Source organism: Lontra canadensis, unplaced genomic scaffold (assembly GCF_010015895.1).
Source record: "Lontra canadensis isolate GAN:19392208 unplaced genomic scaffold, GSC_riverotter_1.0 scaffold118, whole genome shotgun sequence".
Lineage (NCBI taxonomy): Eukaryota > Metazoa > Chordata > Mammalia > Carnivora > Mustelidae > Lontra > Lontra canadensis.
In genome coordinates, this window is record NW_022631112.1 from 941,365 (window position 1) to 969,226 (window position 27,862).

The 27,862-nt window shown below is 37.0% G+C and overlaps 1 protein-coding gene across 4 annotated transcripts in view; it reads left to right on the forward strand.

The window, feature by feature from the left end:
- QSER1 (glutamine and serine rich 1) overlaps positions 1-27,862 on the forward strand; it is a 76,946-nt gene that overhangs the window by 34,929 nt on the left and 14,155 nt on the right. For all 4 annotated transcript variants that reach the window (XM_032841031.1, XM_032841032.1, XM_032841034.1 and 1 more), the window contains 5 exons: positions 1,701-5,381; positions 17,478-17,806; positions 18,772-18,888; positions 19,426-19,559; positions 20,796-21,013. In XM_032841031.1, the coding sequence (XP_032696922.1) occupies positions 1,701-5,381; positions 17,478-17,806; positions 18,772-18,888; positions 19,426-19,559; positions 20,796-21,013 (4,479 nt within the window). The remainder of the gene's footprint in view (positions 1-1,700; positions 5,382-17,477; positions 17,807-18,771; positions 18,889-19,425; positions 19,560-20,795; positions 21,014-27,862) is intronic.

Sequence of the window (27,862 nt, forward strand, 5' to 3'; positions counted from 1 at the left end):
AATATCCAGCAGACTTACTTCTGATCAAGGAGCCCGTCGCAAGGCTCAGTTCCACGACCCCGAGATCACAACCTGAGCCAAAATCAAGTTGGACGCCTAACCAACTGAGCCACCTGGGGCCCCCAAAATGTATATATTTTGATAAAAGAAATTTCACAGTGTTCACCTCACTTAATTTTTAGATTTATTTATCATGTTAAATGTAAGCAGTTTGGGTTTGTTTGATGTTGGGTTTTTTTTTCAAGATTTTATTTATTTATTTGACATAAAGAGATCACATGTAGGGAGGGGGAAGCAGGCTTCCCGCTGAGCAGGGAGCCCGATGTAGGGCTCAATCCCAGGACCTTTGAGATCATGACCTGAGCCAAAGGCAGAGGCTTAACCCACTGAGCCACCCAGGCGCCCCAAGCAGTTTGGGTTTTAATTTTAATATTAGGGACATTTCAGCTTGTCTATTGCTATTGCATTGAGATTTTAAGGTAAATTAATCATTAGAGATTATGTACATTTTTATTGTTTTCTTAATTTTCAGATGACCTTATCTAACATATAAACTCATTTATAGCACAACTATAGATAGGAATTGCTAATACCTTTGTAATTTTGTTTTTGCTTTAAGAAAGCTACCTGTTTTGAGCAAAGTGGGTGGCTCAGTCAGTTAAGCAACCAACTCTTGGTTTCTGCTCAGGTTATGATTTCAGGGTCATGAGATTGAGTCCCACGTTGTATTCCATGCTTATGATAGAGTCTGTTTGGGGCTCTCTCCCTCTGGCCCCCCACCCCTGCACTTGCATGGTTTCTCTCTCTCAAATAAATAAATCCTTTTTTTTTTTTTAAGGTTTTATTTATTTATTTATTTGACAGAGAGAGAGAGAGAGAGAGAGAGAGCAAGAGAGGGAACTCAAGCAGGAGGAGTGGGAGAGGGAGAAACAGGGAGCTGGAAGCAGGGCTTGTTGTTCCCAGGACCCTGGGACCATGACCTGAGTCATTAAGGCAGATGCTTAATGACTGAGCCACCCAGGCGCCTCTAAAATAAATAAATCTTAAAAAAAAAAAAGAGAGATTCTCTCCCCGTGCGCCCCTCTCTCTCTCTCACGCGCGCGCACACACACACACACACTCTCTCTCTCTCTCTCAAAAATAAAAATAAAAATAGAAAACTAGCTGTTTTTGAAATAAAATATTTGAGATATACATGCAGAACTAATTTGTCAGGGTTTTCAGTCTTAGAGATTTTTTTTAAAGATTTTATTTATTTATTTGACAGAGAGAGATAGTCTTAGAGATTTTAATGTGTTAAAATCTCTAATCTTTTGCAACATGGGGGGTTAAGGTGGTAGGAGAAGAGTAAATGAAACAAGATGGGATTGGGAGGGAGACAAACCATAAGTGACTCTTAATCTCACAAAACAAACTGAGGGTTGCTGGGGGGGGTTGGGAGAGGGGGGTGGGGTTATGGACATTGGGGAGGGTATGTGCTATGGTGAGTGCTGTGAAGTGTGTAAACCTGGCGATTCACAGACCTGTACCCCTGGGGATAAAAATATATGTTTATAAAAAATTAAATTAAATTAAATTTTTAAAAAAATCTCTAATCTTTAATGGATTATGTAAGTCTCTACTGTGAAGACTGTGTGTGTGTGTGTGTGTGTGTATTTGTGTTATAATTGCATAAAATTTTTTGTGTCTTCTCTTCCTAGGTATGCATTCCTCAGCAGCAACTGAGCTGTTTGTTACTGGATCTTTGCCAACCACTGGAACACTTCCACCCTCTGCCCTCTCTGCTTATCAGCATCCTACCACCTTCAGCAATAGGAACTTTGCTACCACCTCACCTTTGGTGCTTCAGGATTCATCTTTTAACACTACATCAAATGGAATTTTAAATCCTCATGACCCTTTGCTACAAATCAAGACTTCCCAGGGAACTGTTCCAACTGCTTTGGCATTTGAGCGCCTGGGCAGTTCTGCGTTAAGTAACAGCATACCACCTCAGTCTTCAACATATCGCTCAGCTCAAGAGTCTGCACCCCATCTTTTACAACCTCAATTTAGTTTGTTGCCTTCAGCACTTGGGGGAGCCCAGCAAACTCCTCAAGCCTACAGCTCAGCTCTCTTTACTAGTTCTACTGCTGCCATTGAAAGAGCTCTTCTTCGAGAATGTAGTGTTATTAAACACCATCAGCGGCCTTCAGGTACCCAGTCTATTCAGGCACAACTGACTGGTTCACAGCATTCCTTACATAGCTATCTATCAAATGCAAGTGTCGTTAATTTTCAGGAAACAAGCAGACAGTCATCCTTATCCTGTAGCCCAATTGGAGATTCTACTCAGGTGAGCAATGGAGGACTACAGCAGAAGACCTCCCAGGTGTCAGTGGAACTTCCTCAGTCTTACTCATCTGCAATTCCATCATCAGGGTTTCCTCCTTCTACGAAAGGAAAAAGCTGTTCTACAAAACAACCACTAACATCAACTAAGACCCCCAAACCTCAAAGTATAATTCCTCCTGTGCAAACATTAAGCTATTCCAAACCTTTACATAATCAGAGTTCGGTAATATCGGGCCAAGCACAGATTTATTCTACAGCACAGCTACCAAGCCTTTTATCAGTCAGTCAGTCCCAGAATTACGGTTTAGGACAGCCACACAGTGTGCCATCTATTGTTCATTCACAGGTTTATAGGTCCAACAAAGTGGAGAAGTTGCCATCCTTATATAAGACATTGACTTTTTCTGGATCATCTCAGACTATAACTTCGGAAAATCAGACCCTTAACTATTCTTCTGATCAACAGGAAGTATTATCTTCAGTTACAAGTGAGAACTACCCTGCTCAAACGAGAGATCTATCTTCAGTTAGTCAGTCTCAAAGTTACTCATCTAGTCATTCTCAGGGTTTGTCACCAGTCAGCCAGACACAGGTTAGTTATTCATCTCAGTCACAAGTGTTGTCAGTTGTTAGTCCCTCAGAAAGCTACGCTTCAGGGCAGTCCCTAACATTAACAGCCCCTTCTCTTTCTTATTCTTCCACCTCTCGGACTCAAAATTTGTCAGATTCTAGCCCAACCCAGAATTATATTTCTATGCACTCTTCCCAAAATGCTCAGACTCAAGGGTCATCCTCTCCCCAGTCCCAAAAGTTTTTGCCTGCTGTCCAGTCATCATCTTTTGCGTCCTCCACTCACTGTCAGACATTACAGAACAACATACCTTCCCCTGATCCAAAGTCTTATGCCGAAAGAAAACTTGACTCAAATGTGTATACGTCTTCAAAGCAAGAAGAGGATTTTCCAATGCAGGAGTTACAGGTATTACAGCCACAAGTATCTCTTGAGTCATCGACCCAAAGGCTATCTGATGGAGAAATTAATGTTCAAGAATCCGCTTACAAGGTGTCAAAGGCAGAGGACAGATATTCTCAGAGTGTAATCCGAAGTAATTCTCGTCTTGAGGATCAGGTTGTTGGGATTGCCCTACAAGGGTCAAAAAAAGAAGAAAGCATGGTTGGTTCAGTGACACAGCTTACCCAACAAATTGGCCAGGTCAGTGCAGCAGCCCTTGATATAAAGAAGGCAACTAATTTAATGCAAACTCCACAAATAAGATTGAATGCTAAAGACCTCAGCCAGCAACATCCTCTTATACACAAGGTACATGAAGCCAAGGTCCAGGAGCAACATGATCAAATAATTAATGCTTCATCTCAGATTCAAATTCCAAATCATTCTTTAGGGCATGGCCATCAGGCTTCTCTTCCCAATACACAGGTTCTTTTAGATTCTACCTGTGATCTACAGATTCTTCAGCAGTCAATCCTGCAGGCAGGTTTAGGGCAAGTAAAGGCATCTTTACAAGTACAGCGTGTTCAGAGTCCTCAACAGATAGTACATCCTTTCCTTCAGATGGATGGTCATATTATTCAGAGCAATGGTGATCATTCTCAGCAGCAACTCCATCCTCAGACTTCTGAAATCATGAAAATGGACCTCTCTGAGTCTTCAAAACCATTACAACAGCATCTAACAACAAAGGGCCATTTTAGTGAAACAAATCAACATGATTCAAAGAATCATTTTGTTTCTCTTGGATCAATATGTTTCCCAGAGGCAATGCTTCTCAGTGATGAGAGAAATATTTTATCAAATGTAGATGATATCTTAGCAGCTACAGCAGCAGCTTGCAGGGTTACTCCCTCTGATTTTTCCAAGTCAACTTCAAATGAAACCATTCCAGCAGTTGAAGATGGTGATTCTAAATCTCATTTTCAGCCGTCGTTAGATGTTGGGCATGTGACTTCGGATTTTAACTCCGTAACAGCTGCGGTAGGAAAGCCACAGAATATAAATGATATTTCCTTAAATGGAAATCAGGTCGCCGTAAACCTTTCACCGGTACCCACCCTCCAATCAAAAATGACTCTCGATCAACAGCATATTGAGACTGTTCAAAATAAAGCATCTAAGGTAATTTCACCAGTGGTCGGACCAAGTCATGAAGCCCAGGAGCAAAGTTCTGGCTCATTCAAGAAACAGTCTGCTACCAATCATGAATCCGAAGAGGATAGCGAAGTTCCTGTCGATAATACGTTAACTAATAACAGAAGCCAAGAGTTTGTTTCTAGTAGGAGTATAAGTGGAGAGAGTGCTGCATCAGAGAATGAGCTCACCGTAGCAGGTGATGACAGCGCTGGGTCGGTGAACCCAGCCAGAAGTGCACTTGCACTGTTGGCCATAGCCCCACCTGGGGAGCCCATCGGTGTCAAGATTGAAGAAGAAAACCAAGACTTGATGCATTTTCACCTGCAGAAGAAAAAACCCGGAAAGGGGCAAATGAAAGAGGAAGACAACAGTAATCAGAAACAGCCGAAAAGAACCTCCCAGGGCAAACGCCAAAATCCAAGGGGAACAGATGTGTATTTGCCCTACACCCCTCCTTCCTCAGAAAGCTGTCATGATGGTTATCAGCACCAAGAAAAAATGAGACAGAAGATCAAAGAAGTAGAGGAAAGACAGCCAGAAGTCAAAACAGGATTCATTGCCTCTTTCTTAGATTTTCTGAAATCTGGGCCCAAGCAGCAGTTTTCCACTCTTGCCGTCCGAATGCCCAACAGGACTAGGCGACCAGGGACCCAGACTGTTCGCACACTGTGTCCCCCACCGCCTCCAAAGACTTATTCTACGACACCCACATCTTTGGTGTCTGAAACTGGGGGTAACAGTCCATCGGAAAAAGTTGATAATGAACATAAAAACTTGGACCATTTATCTTCTTTTTCTTCTGATGAAGAAGATCCTGGAGCATGCAGTCATGATATTTATAAAAACGCCTCTACTACCTTAGCTACGGATGCTACTTCTGACAAAAAGAAGAAAACAGGTAAAGTTTTAAATTTTAGGTTCATAATTAGGGATTTCCACTGTTTTTATGCTAATAGACTGGGTTTTGAAGCCTTCTTACCTTGAAGCAGGTCTGTAAGATTTTCAGGACAAAATGCGTAGGTGGGTGTTTCAGGTACTTATTTTTTTTAAATCCTCTTTCCCTATAGGAAAGCTTTAGGTGTTAGGTTGAAAACTTCTGTTTTTTTTTTTTACTTTCTACCGCATGACACATAAGTTACATAGTTCGTACCCAGCCTTCTCTAATCTGAGGCTTCTCATGGTGGCTTATGGTTGTGAGGCATTGTATTGTGGACCCTGGCATATTTTCTTGATATGTCAGTTTTACCTGAAGATTAGCATTTTACTTTTAAACATGGTTATCTTATGCATAGCATGCACATGAGTATAATTAAGATAAAATTTTTAAGTTTTGTGTAGGCTCCCGACTGTGTCTCCAAATCTTTGGGTGCGTGTTTCACTTTACTCTGTAGTTAAGGGAACACTTGGAGGAACTGTTTAAAGAAGCACTGCCTCAGGTCAGCTCTTTTAAGGAACGTTCTAAAGGAAAAGATTTATGACAGTAAAATAGCCATGACCTCTGTGCAATGACCCAGTAGCAATGTTAGGAGATATGCACTTTTATCTCCAATACATAGATGGGAGAGCCGAGAGTACGTGAACTGTGCAGGTCCACACAGCAAGTAAGTGACGGAGCTGGAGTCCGCACTCGGGTTTGTGTGGTTGTAGAGTCTGTATTCCTGCCTTGCTCTTTTGTGTAAGTTATGGATGTGGCTGATCCTGGTAAGGTTTTATACTCCTCTTTCCCCAGTGCAGGGCGCTTTGCAAATACTATTCCAATCTTCTATTTTTAGAACAAAGCTTTTGTAATTTCTGTTTTAAAATATGAATCTAAGACTATTTTCTTCCCAACAAGTGTTACTGCTTCATCTGTAGTTAAAATCATTACTGTCAACCCCGTTCTTACTCTTAGGTCTTCGAAGTTCTCTCGCTGCCATCCCCGCTGCTGCCTTCGGTGGAAGAACTCATCTCTTGCTTCTCGTTAGAATCCTTTGCACCACACTCAGTGCTTCTGGGGGGAAACATTAAATGATATTTAAAACTTCTCCCTTTACATTTTTTATTTTCTGGTTCCACTCTTTCCACTTTTCCTCTTCTGTAACAACTGAATTTCTCATTGTTTCTGGGACCTGTAAGCCTGACTTCACACTTGTCTTTAGGCAGGTTTTTCTCTAGCTAGAATGCCCTCTCAATTTTCTTCAGCCCAGCAGACCCTGTTATCTATGAAGACCATCTTCAACGTCATTTTGTGGAAGTTACCTCAGGCAGAATTGGTGCTCATATCCTCTAAACACAGCCCTCAAATATCTCTGAAAGGCATATTTAAATTTTAATTGCCACAAGGTCTAATTTATCCATTTTTCCTTTTTTGATTTGTGTTTATGTCCTGAGAAATCTTTGCCTAACCCATGGTTACAAAAATGTTCCGTTGTTTTCTAGAAGTTTTTAACTTTCGCATTTTACATTTAGGTCTATGATCTCCACCACCCCCCTTTTTTAAAGTAAGCTCTGCACCGAACATGGGGCTCAAACACACAACCCCAAGATCAATAGTCCCATGCTCTTGATCCCTTTTGATTTTATTTTTGTGTAAGGTGAGGTATGGGTTGAAGTTAATTTTTTGGCATGTAGAAGTCTAGCTTTTCCAGCACCATTTGTTGAAAAGAGTCCTTTCTCCTTTTATTGTCTTTGCATCTTTGTCAAAAATCAGTTGGCCATATTTGCATGAATTTGTTTCTGGATTCTCAGACTTGGACTTTGTGTTTATGCTTTCAGAAATGCCACACTTTTAATTGCTGTAGCTTTACAGTATGTCTTGCGACAGGGTAGTTGTGAGTCCTCCAAGTTTGTTCTTTTTCAGAATTGTTTTGCCTATTCTAATTCCTTTCCTTTTCCATATAAATTTTCAAATCAGCTGTCAGTATTTACCAAAAAAGAAAAAAAAATCCCGCTGGAATTATTACTTTGATTTCCTTGAATCTGTAGCAATTTGAGGAAAACTGAAATGTTCACAATGTACTGAGTTTTAATAATTCATGAACATATTTGATTTCTTTTGTCTTTTATAGTTTGGGACAAATAGACCCTACATATGGTCTATAGTTAGGGAAATAGATCCTAAATATTTTTGGTGCTATTTATTGTGAATTACACTTTTAAAAGTTTTCAAATTCCATTACTTATTGGTAGATTATAAAAACACAGTTGTTGTTGTTGTTTGTGGGTTTTTGTTTTGTTTTGGTTTTTTGTTGTTGTTTTGTTTTTGTTTGTTTGTTTGGTGTGTTGACCTTGCAAATCTGTACAATTCATTTATTCTAGGGGGCTTTTTTTAGATTTCTAAGAATTTTTTAATGTAGGAAATTGTATCATCTGCAAATAAGGACAGTTTTATTCTTTTCCAATCTTACATCTTTTTCATTCCTATCTTAAAACACAGGAATTAACACTCCTATACAGTTGTTTATGAAAGTGTTGAGTGCTGACTTCCTGAACATGTTCTTGATCTTTGGAGGAAAGAAATCACCCTTTTGCCATTGAGTATGATCTTAACTGTAGGTTTTTTGTAGATTTCTTATCACACTAAAGAAATTCTTTACATTTCCTAGTTTGCTTACAGTTTTTAAAATGAACAGAGGTTGAATTTTGCCAAATGCTTTTTCTTCATCTGTTGAAATGATTGTGTAGTTTTCTTATTTAGTCTTTCAATATGGTGAATTACGTTGACTGATTTTCAAATAATATTCATGGCCTTGCATTCCCAGGATCAACCGCAACAGCTGTGATATATTGTCTTTTTTTTTTAATACATTGATGAATTCAGTTTTTTAATTTTTTTGCATCCATCTTTGCAGTGGATATTGGTCTGTAGCTTTCCTTTTGTAATGCCTTTGTCAGATTTTGGTGTCTGGTTATTGCTGACCTCATAAATAAATTGGGGACTATCCCTTTCTTTTCTCTTTTCTGCAAGAGATTAGGTAGTACGATTTCTTCCCAGAGATGTTTGATTGGATTTGTTGGTGAAACCATCTGGACCTGGAGTTTTCTTTGTCAGAAAGTTTTTTGCTATGGATTCAGTTTCTTTGATAATGGAACTATTCACCTTGTCTGTTTCTTCTTGACTGTGTTTTGGTAGTTTGTATCTTTGAAGAAATTGGTCTGTTTTATCTGAGTTGTTTAATTTATGGGTATAGAGTTGTTGGTAGCATTTCCTCATGTTGATAATTTATGTCTTCTCTATTGTGGTCAGTCTGGATAGACGTTAGTTGATTTTATTGATTCTTTTTCTCCTTTGTTGGCAATTTCATTGATTTTTGCTGTTCTTATTATTTCCTTTTTCCTGCTTGATTTAGGTTTGTTACACTCTATTTTTCTAGTTTCTTGTGGTAGAAGCCTAACTTGTTAATTTGGGACCCTTTTCTGCTATAAGCATTTAATGTTATAAAGCTCTCTCTAAACCCTTCCTCAGCTGTGTCCCACAAATTTATTTTTATTATTTATTATTTTTATTTTCTTTCAGTACTCTCTGATATTTCCTCTTTGGTCCATGAGCTATTATATTTTCAAATATTTGGGTATTTTCCAGATACCTTTCCTTAATTGATTTCTTCTTTGTGTAATTTCAGTTCTCTTACATTTGTTAGGGTTAGCTTTATGACCCAGAATATGCTTGATCTTGATTAATGTTCCATGTGTACTTTAAAAGAACATATATTCTGCTGGTTTTAATTACATTTAATGTGTAGTTATTGATATAGCTAGATCTTCCATTTTATTGTTTTCTGGTTTCCCCCTTTTCTTTCCTATTTTTCTAAAACACATTATTTGAACTTCAGGTATTTCATTTTTAAATTTATCTCTACCTTTTCTGACTGTATCTTTTTGTATTCTTCTAGCAATTGACCTAATGATTACCATCCACTTAAAATCAGTATTTTTATGATTTCAAGTAAAATGCCAAAGCCTAACAACCATACAGGCCCCTTTACCCTTGCCCTTATGTTAAACATATTTGTCCTGTATATTATATCTACATATATTGAAAGCCCTAAAGAAGGAATGATTTTGCTTTCAATAGTCAAATATACTTTAAATAACTTAGGAGGAAAAAAGCCTATTATATTTACGTAAGTTTCTATAATTTCTGTTATAGTTCCTTTATTCCTGATGTTCCAAGTTTCCCTCTGGTATCATTTCCCATCAGCCCAAAAAACTTTTCCTTTTCCAAGGCTTTTCTTTTTCTTTGGTTTTCAGCAATGTAGTTGTTTATCTCAGTAGAGTTTATCCTGTTTGGAGTTCACTGAGCTTCTTGAATCTGTAAAATGTATGTCTTTTACCAAGTTTGAAGTTTGGGGACATTATTTTTTCTGTACCAACCTTTCTCTCCTTATGGGACTCCAGTGACACAAATGTAAAACTTTTTGATAGTGTTCCTCAGGTTCTGTTCATTTTTTTTTCAATCTTCTTTACCCCTCTGTTCTTCAGATTGTGTAACTTTTATTGGCTTACCTTAATGTTCATTGGTTTTCAACCTTCTCAGTTCTGTTATTGGTCCTGTTCAGTGAATTTTTTATTTCACGTATTTTTTCAATTATAGAATTTGTCTTTGGTTCTTTTTTCTAGTTTCTCTTTCTCTACGGAGAATTTACATACTTCCACTCATTTTAAAAGTATGTCGACCCAACTTCATGGAGCATATTTACAACAGCTGCTTCAAGACCTTGATAATTCCAACATCGGAGTCATGTTAAGAGTGGCTCCGGTTTCCCTTTAAGAATTGGTCACATTTTTTCTGGTTCTTTGTATATTGAGCAATTTTGAATTGATTCCTGGACATTTTGAGTACTATACTGTGAGACTCTGGGTTCTATTAAAATCCTCTGGAGAATGTTGATTTGTGGTGTTTTAGCAAGCGGTCAGACTACAAATTCTGTCTCATTTTAGAGTGGTCATTCCATTGTTCAGTTTTCAAAGCCTTTGCTCTGCTGCTTTGGATCTGTCTCAGCAGTTAGTCTGGAACTTGGGTGATGGGTAGACTTTGTTAAAAGTTTAGATCTCAAACCCTTCGTTATGCTAGTTTGGATCTACTCTGTATAAGTGCAGTTTAAGCATGAAACTGAGATTTGTATGTGTTCGTATACAGAATTAGCAGATACTGCTCTCCAGCTCTTTCCTCCCTGGGAATTTTCCATACTACCCAGCTCCCTGGGTTCCCTTTCCTTAGGCATTTGGCTAGAAAGCTGGCATTTTTCTTGGAGTTTTAGCTTCTGGTGCTTTGATACAATTTTTGCAAGTGGGACTTAAGGTATACAGCCATAGAAGACAAAAAAATAAGGAGTCCCCCGAGATCCTCCCCCAGCTTTACTGAGATATAATTGACTATGTAACTATTTATAAACTCTTCATGCCATAGTGGCCCTGTTTCCAGGTTCCTCTGGAATGCCAAAAAGGCAGGCATTTTGTCAGGGTTTAAGATGTCTGGTTCACCGCCATGGCATTGCAGCTTTGTGACTTGGGTTGCTGGTGGGGTAGGTCTTGGAGAGAGAAGAGAGAAGAAAGAAATGGCATTTGCCCCCCACATTCTTCACCTTGAATGGGCCTCTTCTCTGTACTCTTCTGTCTAGAAAAACAGATTTTCTTGGAGTTTTTTTGTTGTTTGTGCCCTGTGTAGTTCTAAATGAGGGGTCACCCTCTGGTCAATACTAGGTGATAAGGGTGATAAGAGAGGAAAGAAGGAAGAAACATCTCCATATAAAGATTGCTATTTAAATTTGTGCTTACCTCTCCAATCTATCTGCTCTATTAACTTTCCAGACTCTTTAGGTAGTTGCATTTTTTATTTTGTTCAGAGTGTTTATTTGTAGTACATGGGTGATAATAGGCTCTATTACTTCATCTTGCTTGGCACAGAAGCCATGAATTTTAAAAAATTCATTGTTTTATCAATTTGCTGTCGTGATTTCTGATGCTCAAATTGTCCTGTAATGGGCAAGTAGGAGTCTCTTCAATGTTTTGGTATTTTTGTTGTGATACATTGAATTCATTAATTTTAAGAGAAAATCTATCTTTACAGGATTGTCTTCTCATCCACTTATAGAATATATTAGTTTTTTACTTATTCAGATCTTATACTATGTATTTTCATATTATATCATTTTTCTCTACATAGATGTTATAGTTTCTGCAGTTTTTTTTTTTTTAAAGATTTTATTTATTTATTTGACAGACAGAGATCACATGTAGATGGAGAGGCAGGCAGAGAGAGAGAGAGAGGGAAGCAGGCTCCCTGCTGAGCAGAGAGCCCGATGCGGGACTCGATCCCAGGACCCTGAGATCATGACCTGAGCCAAAGGCAGCGGCTTAACCCACTGAGCCACCCAGGCGCCCGTTTCTGCAGTTTTTTAACTACAGTTTTCCCCACATTGTCTTCTTAGCAATTACTGATGGTGGTGTATGGCAATTACTGATTTTTATATCTCCATTTTGGTTTTGGCATTTTGGGGGGTTTTTATTTTAACAGGTTTCCACCTGCATTTCTTGCATTTTTAGGTAGACATTTATGGCTTGTAAAAATAATGGGAGTTTTGGGGGGCCTGGGTGGCTCAGTGGGTTAAGCCTCTGCCTTTGGCTCAGGTCATGATCTCAGGGTCCTGGGATCGAGCCCCACATTGGGCTCCCTGCTCAGCGGGGAGCCTGCTCCCCACCCACCACCTGCCTCTCTGCCTATTTGTGATCTCTGTCAAATAAATCAATAAAAATCTTAAAAAAAAAATAATGGGAGTTTTATCATTCTCTTTTTTTTTTTTTTAAGATTTTATTTATTGATTTGACAGAGAGAGATCACAAGTAGACAGAGAGGCAGGCAGAGAGAGAGAGAGGGAAGCAGGCTCCCTGCTGAGCAGAGAGCCCGATGCGGGACTCGATCCCAGGACCCTGAGATCATGACCTGAGCCGAAGGCAGCGGCTTAACCCACTGAGCCACCCAGGCACCCTATCATTCTCTTTCTGTCTCTCTCTCTCTCTCTCTCTTATTTTTTTCTGATTATTTTAGTTGGGCTCAGCCTCTGCTTTAACCCACTGAGCCACCCAGGCGCCTCAGCCTTTGCTTAATAGTAGCAGTGAGAGCATGCGTCCTGATGTCCTCCTTGGTACGAAACAGAATATGCAGTGTTTGACTATGAACTGTATTTGTTGTCAGTTTCTAGTACTGTATAATCTTTAAGAAAATTTCCTTCTGTTTTGAGGTTCTTACTTTTTTTAATTAAAAGTGGATATTGGAGGGGCGCCTGGGTGGCTCAGTGGGTTAAAGCCTCTGCCTTCGGCTCAGGTAATGATCCCAGGGTCCTGGGATCGAGCCTCGCATCGGGCTCTCTGCTCAGCGGGGAGCCTGCTTCCTCCTCTCTCTCTGCCTGCCTCTGCCTACTTGTGATCTCTATCTGTCAAATAAATAAATAAAATCTTTAAAAACAAAAGTGGATACTGGATTTTGTCAGATGCTTTTTTGAGCTTCTGATAAGTCTGCTTTTCCACATTAATCTATTATTTGATTTTTTTTTTTTAATTTACGTATTTATTTTAGAGAAAGAGAGCTTGCATGCAAGCTGGGGAGGGGCAGAGGGAGAGAGAGACTCTCAAGTCGGCTCTGCATGGAGCGACTCTGCATGGAGCGCAGAGTCCGTGGAGGGGCACGATCTCATAACCCTGAGATAAGGACCTGAGCCAAAACCAAGAGTCTCTCTTAAGCTATTGAACCACCCAGGCACCCCAGTCTTTTATTTGACTTCTTAATGTTGAACCTTTCTAAGAAAAGTCTACCATGAACTCTCCTTGGTCATGATTAATTATTTTAATCCATTGCAAGATTTAAATTGCTACTGTTTTATTTGGGATTTTTACACCTAGATTCATGAATGAAATTATTGCTTACAGTGATTTTTGTCTTGATCTTTTGCTGTTGTTTTTTTGGTTTTGGTTTTGTCTTAATCTTGTTTATATTCAGGAATATGCTGGTTTTATACACTGAATTGGGAAAATTTCTTTATTTGTCTAAGCTATGAAAAAGTTTACCACATAAAATAGGGATTTAGTAGAACTTTCTAAGAATATATCTGGGACTTTCCAGTTTTTTCCTGAGGTAGTTTAATCTATCTGAATCAATTTTTTAAAAGGTATATTTTCTAGTAAAATCATCCCTTTCATTTAAATTTTTTAATCTGTTGTTAAAAGTTGTACATAGCATTCTAAGTTTTTAGTCTCCCCTTTTTCTGTAGTTATGTTCTCTTTCTTGCTCCAAATGTGTTTGAATCTTTTTCCTTACCATTCTGTGAAAAGTTTGCCTTTGGTTCTTTTCAAAGGACCAGTGTACTTTTCTTTTTTAACTCCTATTTTCATTTTTTTACTCAATTTTTCTTAATTTCTCTAATCAGTTCTTTTTCTCTATCTTCCTAGGTCCAATTTAATGTTTTCTCTCTGGCTTCTTGAGTTTAATACTTAAGTTTATTTTTATATATCCTTGCTTTTTAATGAATGGCATTAAAGTATAAGTTACCTTCATTGTACCTGGGCTTTATCTATGCCTCTAGTTTCAATTTGTAATGCTCTTACTGTCCTTTCTAAATGGTTTGTCATTTCAGTTTTGATTTCCTTTTTAACTCAAGAGTTATTAAGAAAAAGTAGGGTTTTGCCTGTTTCCTGGTAGGTTTCTGGTTTTGATGGTGGTGGTAGTGGTATTCTTTTATTACTAATTTATGACCCTACTGTATTTTGGTCAAGGGAATGCTTAAATAATGCCTCTTTTGGAAATCTATGAAAATTTTTAGTGCTTTGGTAAATGGCCAATTTGTATAAATATTCCATGAATACCAAGTGCTAACAGATTTTATTTGGTAATGCTGTTCAAATCCTTTGTATCTCTTTGGTTTTTCTTTAATATAATAAATGACATTAGGTTATATAAGAAAATGTGTATGTGTATGTTGGAGGTAAATGACAGGTCTAGAATTTGCCTTAAACTATCCCAGCAAATATAAAAGGGGTTGATGGACAGATAAAAGTATACCAAATGTTTGTAGTTGTTATAGCTGGGTTATGGTATTTGAGGGTTTGTATTCTCTACTTTTATGTATATTTGAAATTATTAATAATAAACAGTTTTTAAAATCCTCCCTATCCTTATTTGTTTTTAGATTGCTTGATCTGTTGATCCTGAAAAAGGTGTGTTAAAGTTTCGAAATATGTTTGTTTTTCTAATACTGTTTACTTGATATGTTATGAACCCACAAGATTAGGTACATAAAATTTTACTAAGTTCAATTTCCTTTCTGTAAAATCTCTTCTTACTAATTTAATTTCCCACTTTTGTTTTTAATATTACCATACTAATTTTATTATTAACTGTTTTGGTGTATTTTTCCATATCTCTGCTTGCTTTCTTTCAGAATATTTTTTTCTTGTGACTTATCACTCATATATAGAAATATAGAACATGTAAGAAAAAGACATAAAATTCCCGTAAAATGTGAAAATGCAGACATTACTTAAGCTGTATATCTTGACCACCAAAACAGAGCAATTTTATAAGATAATAGGTTAAAGAAAAAAAAGGACAAAGAAATAAAAATAAGTTTTTATTTTTAAAACTTCTAAATAGGAAACCAAAACTGAAATGATAAGCCACTTAGAAAGGACAGTGGAAAATTTACATTTCAAAACCAATGGGATGCTCCAAAAGTGTAGAACAAAGAAGAAAATTTATAGTGTTAAATGCTACTCCTTAGAGAACAAGAAAGTACAAAAATAAGTTGAATATTAAATTAACCCAATTTAAAGCCTCTAGAACTAACCATATCTGAGTTGCTTTTCTTTTATAATTTTACCACCCATATATACATCCCTAAGCACTATCTATACTTTTTTTTTGAAGTATAGTTGACATTCAAGGTTATGTTAGTTTCCAGGGTGCAACTTACTGATTCAACAATATATACTTCCTGATCATTCACCGTATGACTTTGTTAAAATATTATTGACTATATTCCCTCTGCAGTACTTTTTGTCTCTGTTACTTATTTTATAACTGAAATTTATACCTCTTAATACCCCTATGTCTACATTATATTATACTTTACTATGCTATACTATACCTGAACACTGTACTTTTGTTTGGCTTGTTTTAAAGCTTCATGAAAAGGTCATTGTACAATATTGATACATTTTTCCTCTACTAATTTGAAAGTTAGACATTCTTTTTAAAAAGATATTTGGTTAGCTTTTTATTATGAGCATTTTCAAATATGGACAAAAAGATTCTTATAATTAAACCAATTTATGTATCACTCAGTTTTAATAATCATTGATACATGGTTGGTTTTGTTTCATTCCTATCTTTATATATTCTCCCAACTCCTGATTATTTTGATGAAATATTTCTCTTCTTTTCCTGGTTATAATAGGAATTGCAGTGTTTTCTGCTTCTCAAAATCTGTTAATAATCTTAACTCTCCTCCTGGATAATAAGACTTTTGAACACTAGAACTCTTTCAACAATGTAGTTTTCAGAATATAAGTTTTGCACTTCTTTTCTAAGATATTTTCTTCTTTTTGATTCTGTTATTAATGGAATTGTGTCCCTAAATTAATTTCTGGATGGTTCATTGTAAGTATATAGAAATGCAGTTGGGGGCATCTGGCTGGCTCAGTAGGTAGAACATGCGACTCTTGATCCTGGCGTTGTAAGTTCAAGCCAGGTTGCGTGTACAGCTTGCTTTAAAAAAAAAAAAAATACAATTGATTTTTATATATTGATCTTGTATCCTGAAAACTTGTTGAATTTAGTAATTCTAGTAGTTTTTTTTAGGCGATTCCTTAGGCTTTTCTGTGTACAAGATCATGTCATCTGCAAATATTGTTTTATTTCTTCAGACATCTTTCTGAGGGGAAAACATCTAGTTTTTTACCTTTAAGTATGATGTCAGGGGTTTTTTTTTTATAGACGCCCTTTATCAGGTTGAAGAAGTTCCGTTCCGTTTTTAGCTTGTTGAGTGTTTTTATCACAAGTGTTTAAATTCGTGATGTTGAATTTTGCCAAATGCTTTTTCTTTTCATCTAGTAAGATGATACTGTGATTTTTGTCTTTTTTCATAACGTGGTGATTGATTGCTGTTTAAGTATGCATTTCTAGGATAAAACCCACTTGGTCATGATGTGTAGTTCTCTTTATATATTGTTTGATTTGCTTATATTTTTGAAGATTTTTGTGTTTATATTCATGAAGGATAATGGTCCTATGGTTTTTCATGGTGTTTTTGTCTGGTTTAACTATTGGAATAATATTTGGTCCTATAAAATGAGTGCTTACTCCTATTTTTTTTAAGCTTATGACGGATTAGTATTCATTCTTATTTAACTCTTGGTGGAATCTACTGATGAACTCATGTGGGCCCGTGCTTATCTTTGTGGAATACTTTTTAATTGCTTTTATTCTCTGTACTTATTGGTTTATTCAGATGTTCTATTTCTTCTGGAGATTTTTTTAGTGGTTTTCATCTTTCTAGGAATTTGTCCATGTCATCTAAGTTGTTTGTTAGCATACAGTTTTTCATATTAGTTTATAATCCTTTTTATTTCTATAGCTCTTAAGGCTTTTTCAAAGTATGTTGGGGTGTTATTTTCCCTTCCTGCATCAGATTGGCTTTTCTTCTATGAATTCTTCACAGCTTTGGTCAGCTGACCTTAATTATCTTGCATCACTTTTGTGTCTCTACTTAAAATATCTTTGTGCTACTTAATGGACTTAGGGGAAAGTGTAGCTTGATGGAGGCTCAGTCTGATTGTCATCCAGATGTAATTCCGTCACTTTGATTCTTGGAAATTAACAGCCATTCTTTAATTTCTTATTGTAGTATTCATTGTTTCAATTTGATGGTAAAAGCAATCCAGTCTTTCTTTTTAAACTGTTCAGATTTTACTCAGAACAAATGAATGTTTATTTGTATTACTGATTTGCATTTGCTTGATCTAGTTTCAGAAGCCCTGCGGGTGGCAACTACTAGCCCGACTGCCAATACTACTGGTACTTCTACTACTTCCTCCACCACTGTGGGTGCAGTTAAGCAAGAACCTCCCTGCTCTACTTCATCTGCAGTAAATACCCTGGAAAATATAAACTCTACAGAACCCCCAAAGCCCTGCAAACTTGATGGTCTTCCTTCAGACCAGTTTGCAAAAGGACAGGACACTGTTGCCATAGAAGGTTTTACAGATGAGGAAAACACAGAAAGTGGAGGGGAAGGCCAGTACAGAGAGCGTGATGAATTTGTGGTGAAGATAGAAGACATAGAGACTTTTAAGGTGATTTGAATGTTCACAGCTATATTCAAGGTCATAGTTTAGTGGGTGTGTCCTTATGTAATAAGCCTTCATAATGACTTTAGTAGTAAGATCTAGCTTGAATTGCAAAAAGTTATATTTTGATAGTTATTCTAAGTTATAATTATTAAATAATAAAATCAAACTAGCAGATATTTTAAAAAAGAAAGCAGTTTAAAATAATTTTGACTTCTATCTGAGTGTTAGGTATTTCTGACTAGTCACTATACTGCATTTAGGTACTAGTAATTAGAGCCGTTTTGAAATGTTAATTTTGTTCAAGGCTCCCAACTCATTGTATTGTTAGGAGTTTGGAGAAAATGAATTTTTCACTTAATAGCTTAAAGAAGATAAGAGAAATATGATGTAAACATAGAATTGATATATTCTCATAATTGCAAATTGTAGAATCATAGGTAGAATGTCAAATTTCATACTGAAAAACTTTAGCCATTAAAAAAAAATAGGTTTCAGAAACCTATTTGGGGGGCGTTTGGGGTTTTGTTTGCTTGCTTTTGATTTTTTAATTGGGGCAGAGAGGAATGGCATTAAAAAGTATAAATGAGGAACATAACCTTCAAATTATCTATATGCCTTCCATTCACAATTAACTACTGTTAATATTTTAGCATATTTGTTTCTGGTCTTTTTGAATACATACATACTCTAAAAATTGTGTCAATTTATGTATGACTATCATTAGAAAACTTTCCAACAGTTACACAAAAGAGTAATTGGCTACTGTCATGTTGGTGTCTTCCCTATTTCTGGAAGAATTTTAGCAGAGACTGAATAGCAAGCTTGTAAGAATTGTTACAAAAGTTCAGGTAGGTAAAAAACAAAAGTTTAGCTAGATAAGTTTTTAATTTTCCTTTCAGCTCTAAGATTCTATAAATCTAGAATTTGTTGTCAGTTTATATAAATATAATTAATTCTGCATATTACAGGAGGCTTTAAAGACGGGAAAAGAACCCCCAGCTATTTGGAAAGTACAAAAAGCTTTATTACAGAAATTTGTTCCTGAAATTCGAGATGGACAAAGAGAATTTGCTGCTACCAATAGTGTAAGTAGAGTGCTTCTTTATATTCGTCTTCCTGGTTTTTTTGACAGCATCGTGATCCTAGGGAAAATACAGAATGATTTAAATTTAAATGTAATTTATATTGAACATTTCTGATAATAGCATAAAATTTGGTATATGATACTCTGATAGTCTGATATCAGTATATAAATCCTGGCTTTTTAAATTATTATTAGTCTATGAAGAATTCATATGGACTCAGAGGTTATTATATTGATTATTCTGCCAGTCAAACATCCTGATTTTACCAGAAGACTTACAGAAATGATTCTTATGTACTTAATGTAGTTACTTAATAGCATCGAGTAAGTAAGCATCTGGTAATTAGCCAAATGAGATTGCTTCTGTGTATGGGTTTGCAGTTAAGAATAAGCCTGAAGTCATTTTTATTGAGGGTGAAAAGTAGCCTGGCCAGAGCTGCATTTGAAAAACTTAGAGGATAGCAATGTAATAGTGAAGCCAACAAAGTTTTATGTACAGAATGTTTAAGTATGTAATTCAGAGTGTTTCTTTCCTTAGTACCTTGGGTATTTTGGAGAGGCAAAGAGTAAATACAAAAAGATATATGTGAAGTTCATTGAAAACACAAACAAAAAGGAATATGTCAGAGTGTGTTCCAAAAAGCCACGAAGTAAGCCTTCACAAACTATCAGGTATTTATTTTTGTATGTAATATATTTATGTACCAATTATTGGAAGACTTATTTTTGGCAATGTAATTTGTTAAGTTTATCTTCTTTTTAGTAATCTCTATACCCAGTATGGGACTTGAACCCATGACCCGGAGATCAAGAGTCCCACGCTCCTCTGACCAAGCCAGCCAGGCACCCTGGCAATGTTTTATATAGAGAATTACATCAATTAAAGAGTCTGAATTTTTTTTATCATATACAAGTCTGAAAATTCAGTGTCTGCTGTCATAAGTGATTCCTTTTGGTGTAATGAGAGAGGGGCTATAAAGCTCATGACTGTCTTTGGTGGGATGGGCACTCTTTTCTTTCCCAGAGTCCTCTTGGTGTCACCCTAATATAGTGGGGGAAAAAATGGATGAGTCAAAAGATTTGAGTCCAGCTCTTTGTGATCTAGAGTAGCACAACCTTTTTTGAAGCCCCCCCTTTTTATCCATAAAATGATGAAGTGTCCAGTTTTAAATGAAAAATTTGAGAAAAAAAATTGTAAGACTTACACACTACTAAGCAAGTATACAATAGAATTATCATCATATACTAATTATTGTGATTCTGGGTTATCTGGAACATGAATCTGGAAGACAGATGACCTAGCCACATTCCTGTGATCTGTATGGGAAGAGGGTCATGACCCTAGACAGTCTCAATCTAGTGCTAGGAAGGTCTGGCTTACTTAAGATTCCAACTTACTGGAAGCAGTGTACCTTATTTTTATGATGAGATTTTATCCATTCAACTCTCCAGAACTAATACAGCAAATCTTGAGGGGCTCTAGGACAAGTGTAGTTGGGTCTCCACATCCAAACATCCTGGTTCCACCTAAGGGTTTCAGATGGTCAGGGCCTGGATATGGCTCTCCAGGGTGTATCCTGTATTACTTCCCAAAGCCTTTGATCACTGGTTATACGGCCTCGTCCACAGGGAAATGAGTTCATAAAGGGAAAGAAGGAGTGCAGAGAAAGAAATCGAAGTTGAATTAATAGTCCCTTAGTAACTGAATATTGAATGTCAGTGGTTAGAATGTATTTCAAGAGGATTTGGCGGGGGAGTCATCGTTGGCGATGTATAGGACTTGGACTTCACTTTGGAGGTATTAGTAATTAAATATACTTTTCTTCACTAGTGTTACTCATTTTTGGTCTCATTTATTTTAATCTGACAAGATTTCAGTGTGTTAATGAAGTGTCTGTAACATTGCAGAACTGTTCAGGCTAAACCAAGTAGTAGCAACAAAACTTGCGATCCTCCAACACCAAAAACTACAACTACAAAAGCCCCTTCCGTGAAACCCAAAGTTAAACAGCTGAAAGTAAAGGCTGAGCCACCACCAAAGAAACGGAAGAAATGGAAAGAAGAGTTTTCGTCATCCCAGTCTGACTCCTCTCCTGAGATCCATTCTAGTAGTAGTGATGAGGAGGGTAAGTTCTCCGTGAAATGAATACCTCCATAACTAGAGACTGTCAGCATGAACAGAGAGAAGCAGTGATGCTCACAACTCAAAACTGGTCTGTTTTTCGGGGGATTTACCTACCTAATTGAGTTCGGGTTAGGCTTTTATAAAAATAAATTCAAAAAATAAATACATCCATACCTGTATACCTGCCTACAAACACAATTGCCTGAGCACTAATTGAAAGCACGGCTTGCCCACACACACAACCTTGTAAAGTAGAAGAAGCAGTGGACTGAAAGACTGTTGTGAGTTCTAACCACAGTAATGCCGGTTACCTCCCCTCTCTGGGTGGGGTGGGGATTATTCGATCACTAGTTTATACTAAGTCCTGTCATTCTAAACTTCTTATTTTATTTACTTATTTGACAGACAGAGGTCACAAGTAGGCAGACAGAGAGGAGGGGAAGCAGGCTCCCCGCCAAGCAGAGAGCCCAACACGGGGCTCGATCCCAGGACCCTGGGATCATGACCCGAGCAGAAGGCAGAGCTTCAACCCACTGAGCCACCCAGGCGCCCCTGTCGTTCTAAACTTCTGAGTCCATGTTTATGCTAGAAGAAACTAGTACTCTAATACTGTAATAAATAGGGTATTAATTAATAGGGCATGTAGTTATTACTCTGAAACAAATTAATAGGGTATAGAAATATATATATAATATATACTTAGGTATATATGGAATATGTTTACTAATTATATAATATCATGCATACTGCTCTGTATCTGCCCCTAGCCAACCAGCTGCCCTTGACTAAGCAAGGTACCCTATCTGTGCCTTAGTTTTCTCTTTTATAAAATGAAAAGGTTGAAATAGATAAGCAGTTACCAAACATTTTGTTTGTTTTTAATTTTTTTCTTTTTTAGTTTTTTTATTTTTTATTAACATATAATGTATTATTATCCCCAGGGGTACAGGTCTGTGAATCGCCAGGTTTACACACTTCATAGCACTCAACATAGCACATACCTTCCCCAGTGTCCATAACCCCACCACCCTCTCCCTACTCCACTACCCAGCACCCCTCAGTTTGTTTTGTGAGATTAAGAGTCTAGCAGTTACCAAACTTTTTGATCTTAGAGCACTTTTTTTACTCTTAAAACTGTTGAAGATACCAAGGAGCATTTTTGTAGGCTAGAGGTAGGTATAGATGTAGATAATAGTTGTATTTACTTTATTAGAAACTTGAACCTGATGGGCACCTGGGTGGCTCAGTCAGTCAAAGGTCTGCCTTCGGCTCAGGTTATGATCCCAGGGTCCTGGGATTGAGCCCCACATCAGTCTCCCTGCTTAGCAAGGGAGTCTGCTTCTCCTCCTACCCCTGCTCATGCTCTCTTTCAAATAAATAAATAGAATCTTAAAAAAGAACAAAACTAAACTGAATTTGAGGTAGTTGTAAAACACAAGAGTACACCAGCACACATTCCATTAGCCATCAAACTTGTGTAATATATGCAAGGAAGATAAAGCAGTTCAGTCTAGGGCAGAGGTTGGCAAACTGGCCAGTGGGCCAAATCTGACCAATACTCTATTCTTGTAAATAAAGATTTAACTGAAACACGAATTCATTTACATATGTTGAGATAGTTTCTTCTCTACTAGGTGGCAGATTTTGAATCATTGCTGCAGAGAGCATATGACCATTAAAGCCTAGAATGTTTGCTCCTGGCCCTTCCAGAAAAAAATTGGTGACTTTTCTTCTGGAGCGTAAAGTTGGAGGTAGGCAGAAAAAGATGAAAGGATGACGGAAGGCCACATATGCCAAGTTAAAGCTGAAAAGCCTGGGATCCTGCAAGCCCAGAAGTCCCTTGGAGGGATTTAAGTAGGGAGCAATTGGAATTTGAATTACAAGACCTTACATAGTTCAGGTATAATTGAAAGTCTGAACCTTAGTTGTAGCAGTAGGAGTAGAAGAGGGGGACGCATAAGAAATGCAGACTGATGGGGTGCCTGGGTGGCTCAGTGGGTTAAAGCCTCTGCCTTCGGCTCAGGTCATGATCTCGGGGTCCTGGGATCGAGCCCCATGTCGGGCTCTCTGCTCAGCAGGGAGTCTGCTTCCCTCTCTCTCTGCCTGCCTTTCTCCCTACTTGTTATCTCTGTCTTTCAAATAAATAAATAAAATCTTTAAAAAAAAATTCAGACTGACGTGAATGATGAATTGGGCATTGGGGGTGCTACTGAGGTTGATGGCCAGGTTGGCCTCTGACATTACAAGTGTCATTGCTTGGGAGCTCATCTCAAAGCTTATTGGAATAGAAATCGAATCGTAACAAAAAGTCTTCTTCAGGGCAACAGTCCTCTTGAAATGTGTTGTTTTTAAAAGCTACTTAGAAAGTATGCACATCAGAATTTATAAAGAAGATACCAAAGAGCATTTCTTTTTTTTTTTTTCCAAAGAGCATTTCTATAGGCTAGATGAAATTTAGTGCTTTGAGTATGTGTAGAAGGCAATATACGTAATCTTTGCAGTTAGCATTCCTGCCTACTGTTTAGAATGGAGTGGTTTGAGTTCTGAATGTGCACACCACTGTACTGCTTCCTCAGATGACTTGTTTCAAGAGTTTTTCTTTATTGGTAACTTGAGTTGTTGCCACTAGGTGTCAGTAGAAGGTAAGCATTTTTAGTGTTTAAAAAGTCAAATATTGATGATAAACATAGATTTATAGGCTGGTGGTTTTCAAAATTGTTTGTTTCAAGACTTTTATAGTCTTCAGATTTATTGAAGATTCCAAAACACTGGGGCGCCTGGGTGGCTCAGTGGGTTGAGCCGCTGCCTTCGGCTCGGGTCATGGTCTCAGGGTCCTGGGATCGGGTCCGTATCGGGCTCTCTGCTCGGCAGGGAGCCTGCTTCCCTCTCTCTCTCTCTGCCTGCCTCTCTGCCTACTTGTGATCTCTCTCTGTCAGATAAATAAATAAAATCTTTAAAAAAAAAAAAAAAAGATTCCAAAACACTTGTGGGGTTTTTTTTTAGGCTTTATCTATTGATGTTTACCAAATATCAATTAAAATAACTTTGTAAAATATTTATTTAAAATAAACCCATTCCATATTAATATTTTTTAACAACTGTATTTTCCTAAAATAACACTAGTTAGAAGAGGAGCATTTTCATATTGCTTCTACATATATATTATTTCGGGTAAAGAATATAAAGAAAACCCAGCCTTGGGGCACCTGGGTGGCTTAGTCAGTTAAGCATCTGCCTTTGGCTCAGGTCATGATCCTGGGGTCCTGGGATGGAGCCCCACATCGGACTCCCTGCTCAGCAGAGAGCCTGCTTCTTCCTCTCTCTCTGCCTCTCCCCCTGCTTATGTTCTCTCACATTCTCTATCTCAAACAAATAAAGTCTTAAAAAAAAAAAAGAAGGAAAGAAAGAAGAAAACCCAGCTTTATGTAGATTTGTAGTTGGGAAAGGGAGGAGTATTTTAATTAAAATATTTTAATTTTCAGACAATTATGGATATTTTTATTTGATACTCAGAAGTTTTTTATTTTATGAACTTGACAAGAAGTAGCTTTTTCAACTTTTCATGCTTGTCACTTTAAAATGTATTGGTTTGTCTTACCCCCTCAATGTATCTTTAATCCATGAATGATTTTATAACATTATCCATTGGTCATGTGAAAATATCTGTTAGCTCATTAATGTACTTATTCTATTTCACTCTTTCCCACATTTTAAAAAATTGTGCTAAAATATATATAACATAAAATTTGCTGTTACAGCCATTTTTAAGTGTATGGTTCAGTAGCATTAATTATATTCACACTGTTGTGCAACTATCACAGCTCTCTATTTCCAGGACATTTTCATCACACCAAATGGAAACTTTGTAACCATTAAGCAATAACTCCCCGTACCCTTTTCCCCAGTTGCTGGTAATCTTTAATCTGTTTTCTGTTTCCATGAATTTGCCTACTCTAAATATCTCATATAAATATGCTTGTCTTATTTCACTTAACATGATGTTTTCAAGGTTTATCCATGTTACAGCACATTTTCACATTTCACATTTATTACTTATTACTTTTTATGGCTGAATACATTGTAAGTTTATCCCTTGTATGTTCACTTTGTTTATCTTTTCATCTATTGATGGACATGGGTTGTTTCCACCTTTGGCTATTGTAAATAATGCTGCAGTGAACATTGGCATACAAATATCTGTTTGTATCTTTTTTTCAATACATCTAGGAGTAGAATTTCTGAATCATATAATAATTGTATGTTTAGCTTTTTGAGGAACCACCAAATGATTTCCCAAAGCGGTTGCACCGTTTTACATTCTCACCAGCAATGTAGGAGGTTCCAATTTCTTCACATCTTCACCAATACTTGTTATATTTTGGTTTTGGTATGTTGTTGTTGTTTATTGTAGCTATCCTAGTAGGTGTAAAGTGTTATATTGAAATTTTGATTTGTATTTCCCTAACAACTAATGATGTTGAGCATCTTTTCAAGTGCTTATTGGCCATTTCCTTATTTTCTTTGGATAAATATCTGAGATCTTTTGCCCATTTTTTAAATTGGGTCATTTCTCCTTTTGTTCTTGAGTTGTGGGAGTTCTTTATATTTTATCCTGTTCTGTAGGTTGACATTTCATTTTTAATAATGTCCACTGGTGTACAAAAATTTGAAATTCTAATGAAGCCAAATTTATCTGGTTTTTTTCTTCTATTGCTTAGACTTTTGGTGTCGTATTTAGAATCCATCGCTAAATGCAAGGTCATGAAGATTTACCCCTATATTTTCTTCTAAGAGTTTCATGATTTTAACTCTAACATTTAGGTCATACATTTTTACAGCATCAGAAAAATAACACTCATTAATACTACCACGGATCTCATCAGTAAACTCCTTAAGTATTGATTGGGATGTTGTCAGCCTCATAGTGGTAGATACATGTTTTCCAAAATTCTGATTTTCATTTGAAACCTCAAATTTTCTCATTGGCAGCAAATGCTGTCAATTGTTTTTGTTGAATGACAGGTTTGCTTCATTAATTTTTAAGAATACCATGTCTGGGGGTGCCTGGGTGGCTCAGTCATTAAGCATCTGCCTTCGGCTTGCGTCATGATCCCAGGATTCAGGGATCAAGCCCTGCATTGGGCTCCCTGCTCCATGAGAAGCCTACTTCTCCCTCTCCTATTCCCCCTGCTTGTGTTCCCTCTCTCACTGTGTGCCTCTCTCTGTCAAATAATAAATAAAATCTAAAAAGAAAAATAAAGAATACCATGTCTACTAAATACCCAAGTCTGAATAGGCATAGTGTGTGTGTGTGTGTGTGTGTGTGTGTGTGTGTGTGTGTGTGTCAGTTGTCCTTTCAAATGAAAATGGTATCCCATGGGGAGAAAAGTGACTAGTTCATCTTGTAACTCAAACAATTACATAGATGTTCTTCCTAGAGATAACCATCATAGTTCATAACAGAAGTGCTTATGTACCTCTGATTTCATCACACAGAATATTAAGACATTTACTTAATAGTACTGATTTAATACAAATAAAAATTTTTACTGCTTCACCAAGAACTAGCCCCCCCCCTTTTTTTTTTAATTTTTAAATTTTTTTTATAAGTAATCTCTCCCCAACATGGGGTCAAACTCACAACCTCAACCTCAAGAGTTGCATGCCCCACCAAATGAGCCAGCCAGGCACCCCAAGGACTATTAAGTGAAATTCGCTCCCCGCCCTCCCCTTAAAGGCATGGCAGTGAGATGGCAGAGTATACGGCTACTAGTACAGTTTGGTGTCACTGCCTCGATCCATGCTAACTAAGGCACCAGCAGTTGTACCCATCATTTTTAGAAATATGAACAGAGTTTAAAAGATAAATAACATTTTATACTTTTATGAAAACAGTTTTGAAATCAGAAACAGGATCTTAGAGGAAACCCCAAAAGATCCTTAAACCATACTATAAGAACTGCTACTAAAGGCTATGATAATAGTTTGTTAATAATAAAAATTGCAACTGAGTAAATTTTAAAGATTAATTGGCTTTATTATTCAATTCATGGATCAGGTAGCATCCCATCTAGCAAGTAGAGGGGAGGTCAAAAAGGCTACAGAAAAGGAATTTTAAGAGTAGAGAGTAAAGGGGCACCTGGGTGGCTCAGTGGGTTAAAGCCTCTGCCTTTGGCTCAGGTCATGATCCCAGGGTCCTGGGATCGAGCCCCCGCATTGGGCGCTCTGCTCAGCAGGGAGCCTGCTTCCCTTCCTCTCTCTGCCTACTACTTGTGATCTCTGTTTGTCAAATAAGTAAATAAAATCTTAAAAAAGAAAAAAGAGTAGAGAGTAGAAAAAAATTAACAAAGAATCCATTGTTTTAGGCAAGGTCACCCTCCTAAAGTGGATTGAAAGCGATCTATTAGTAAATTTCTTAGTGCTGACCAGAAAATTCCCATCTTGACTGGTTAAAGGTTACATTTTTAGAGTCTTAAAACTAGAGTCAGATTAGGTGTTTACTAAGTCTTGGTGGTTTACTGACTTGGGGCCTTAATTAAGTGACACCATTTTGGACCTGTGGTTTTTTTGTTTTTTTTTAAGTTATGTGTTTGAATGAAAGTAAAAATTGACACTTTTCTAATCTTGCAGTTTTTGTCATTGAATTTCAGTGAAATTTTCTCTCTGCATGGGCCATTTTATATATATCTATCTTTATTTATTTATTTATTTATTTATTTATTTTAATTTTGAGTAAGCCTTGGCTCTAGGCCAGAATTCTACATAATTTAAGTGTAGAAGTAAAGAAAATATGGCTATAGATAAATTGTTAGATGTCTTAGGGTCTCTTTAATCTAGGGAAACCATGAGT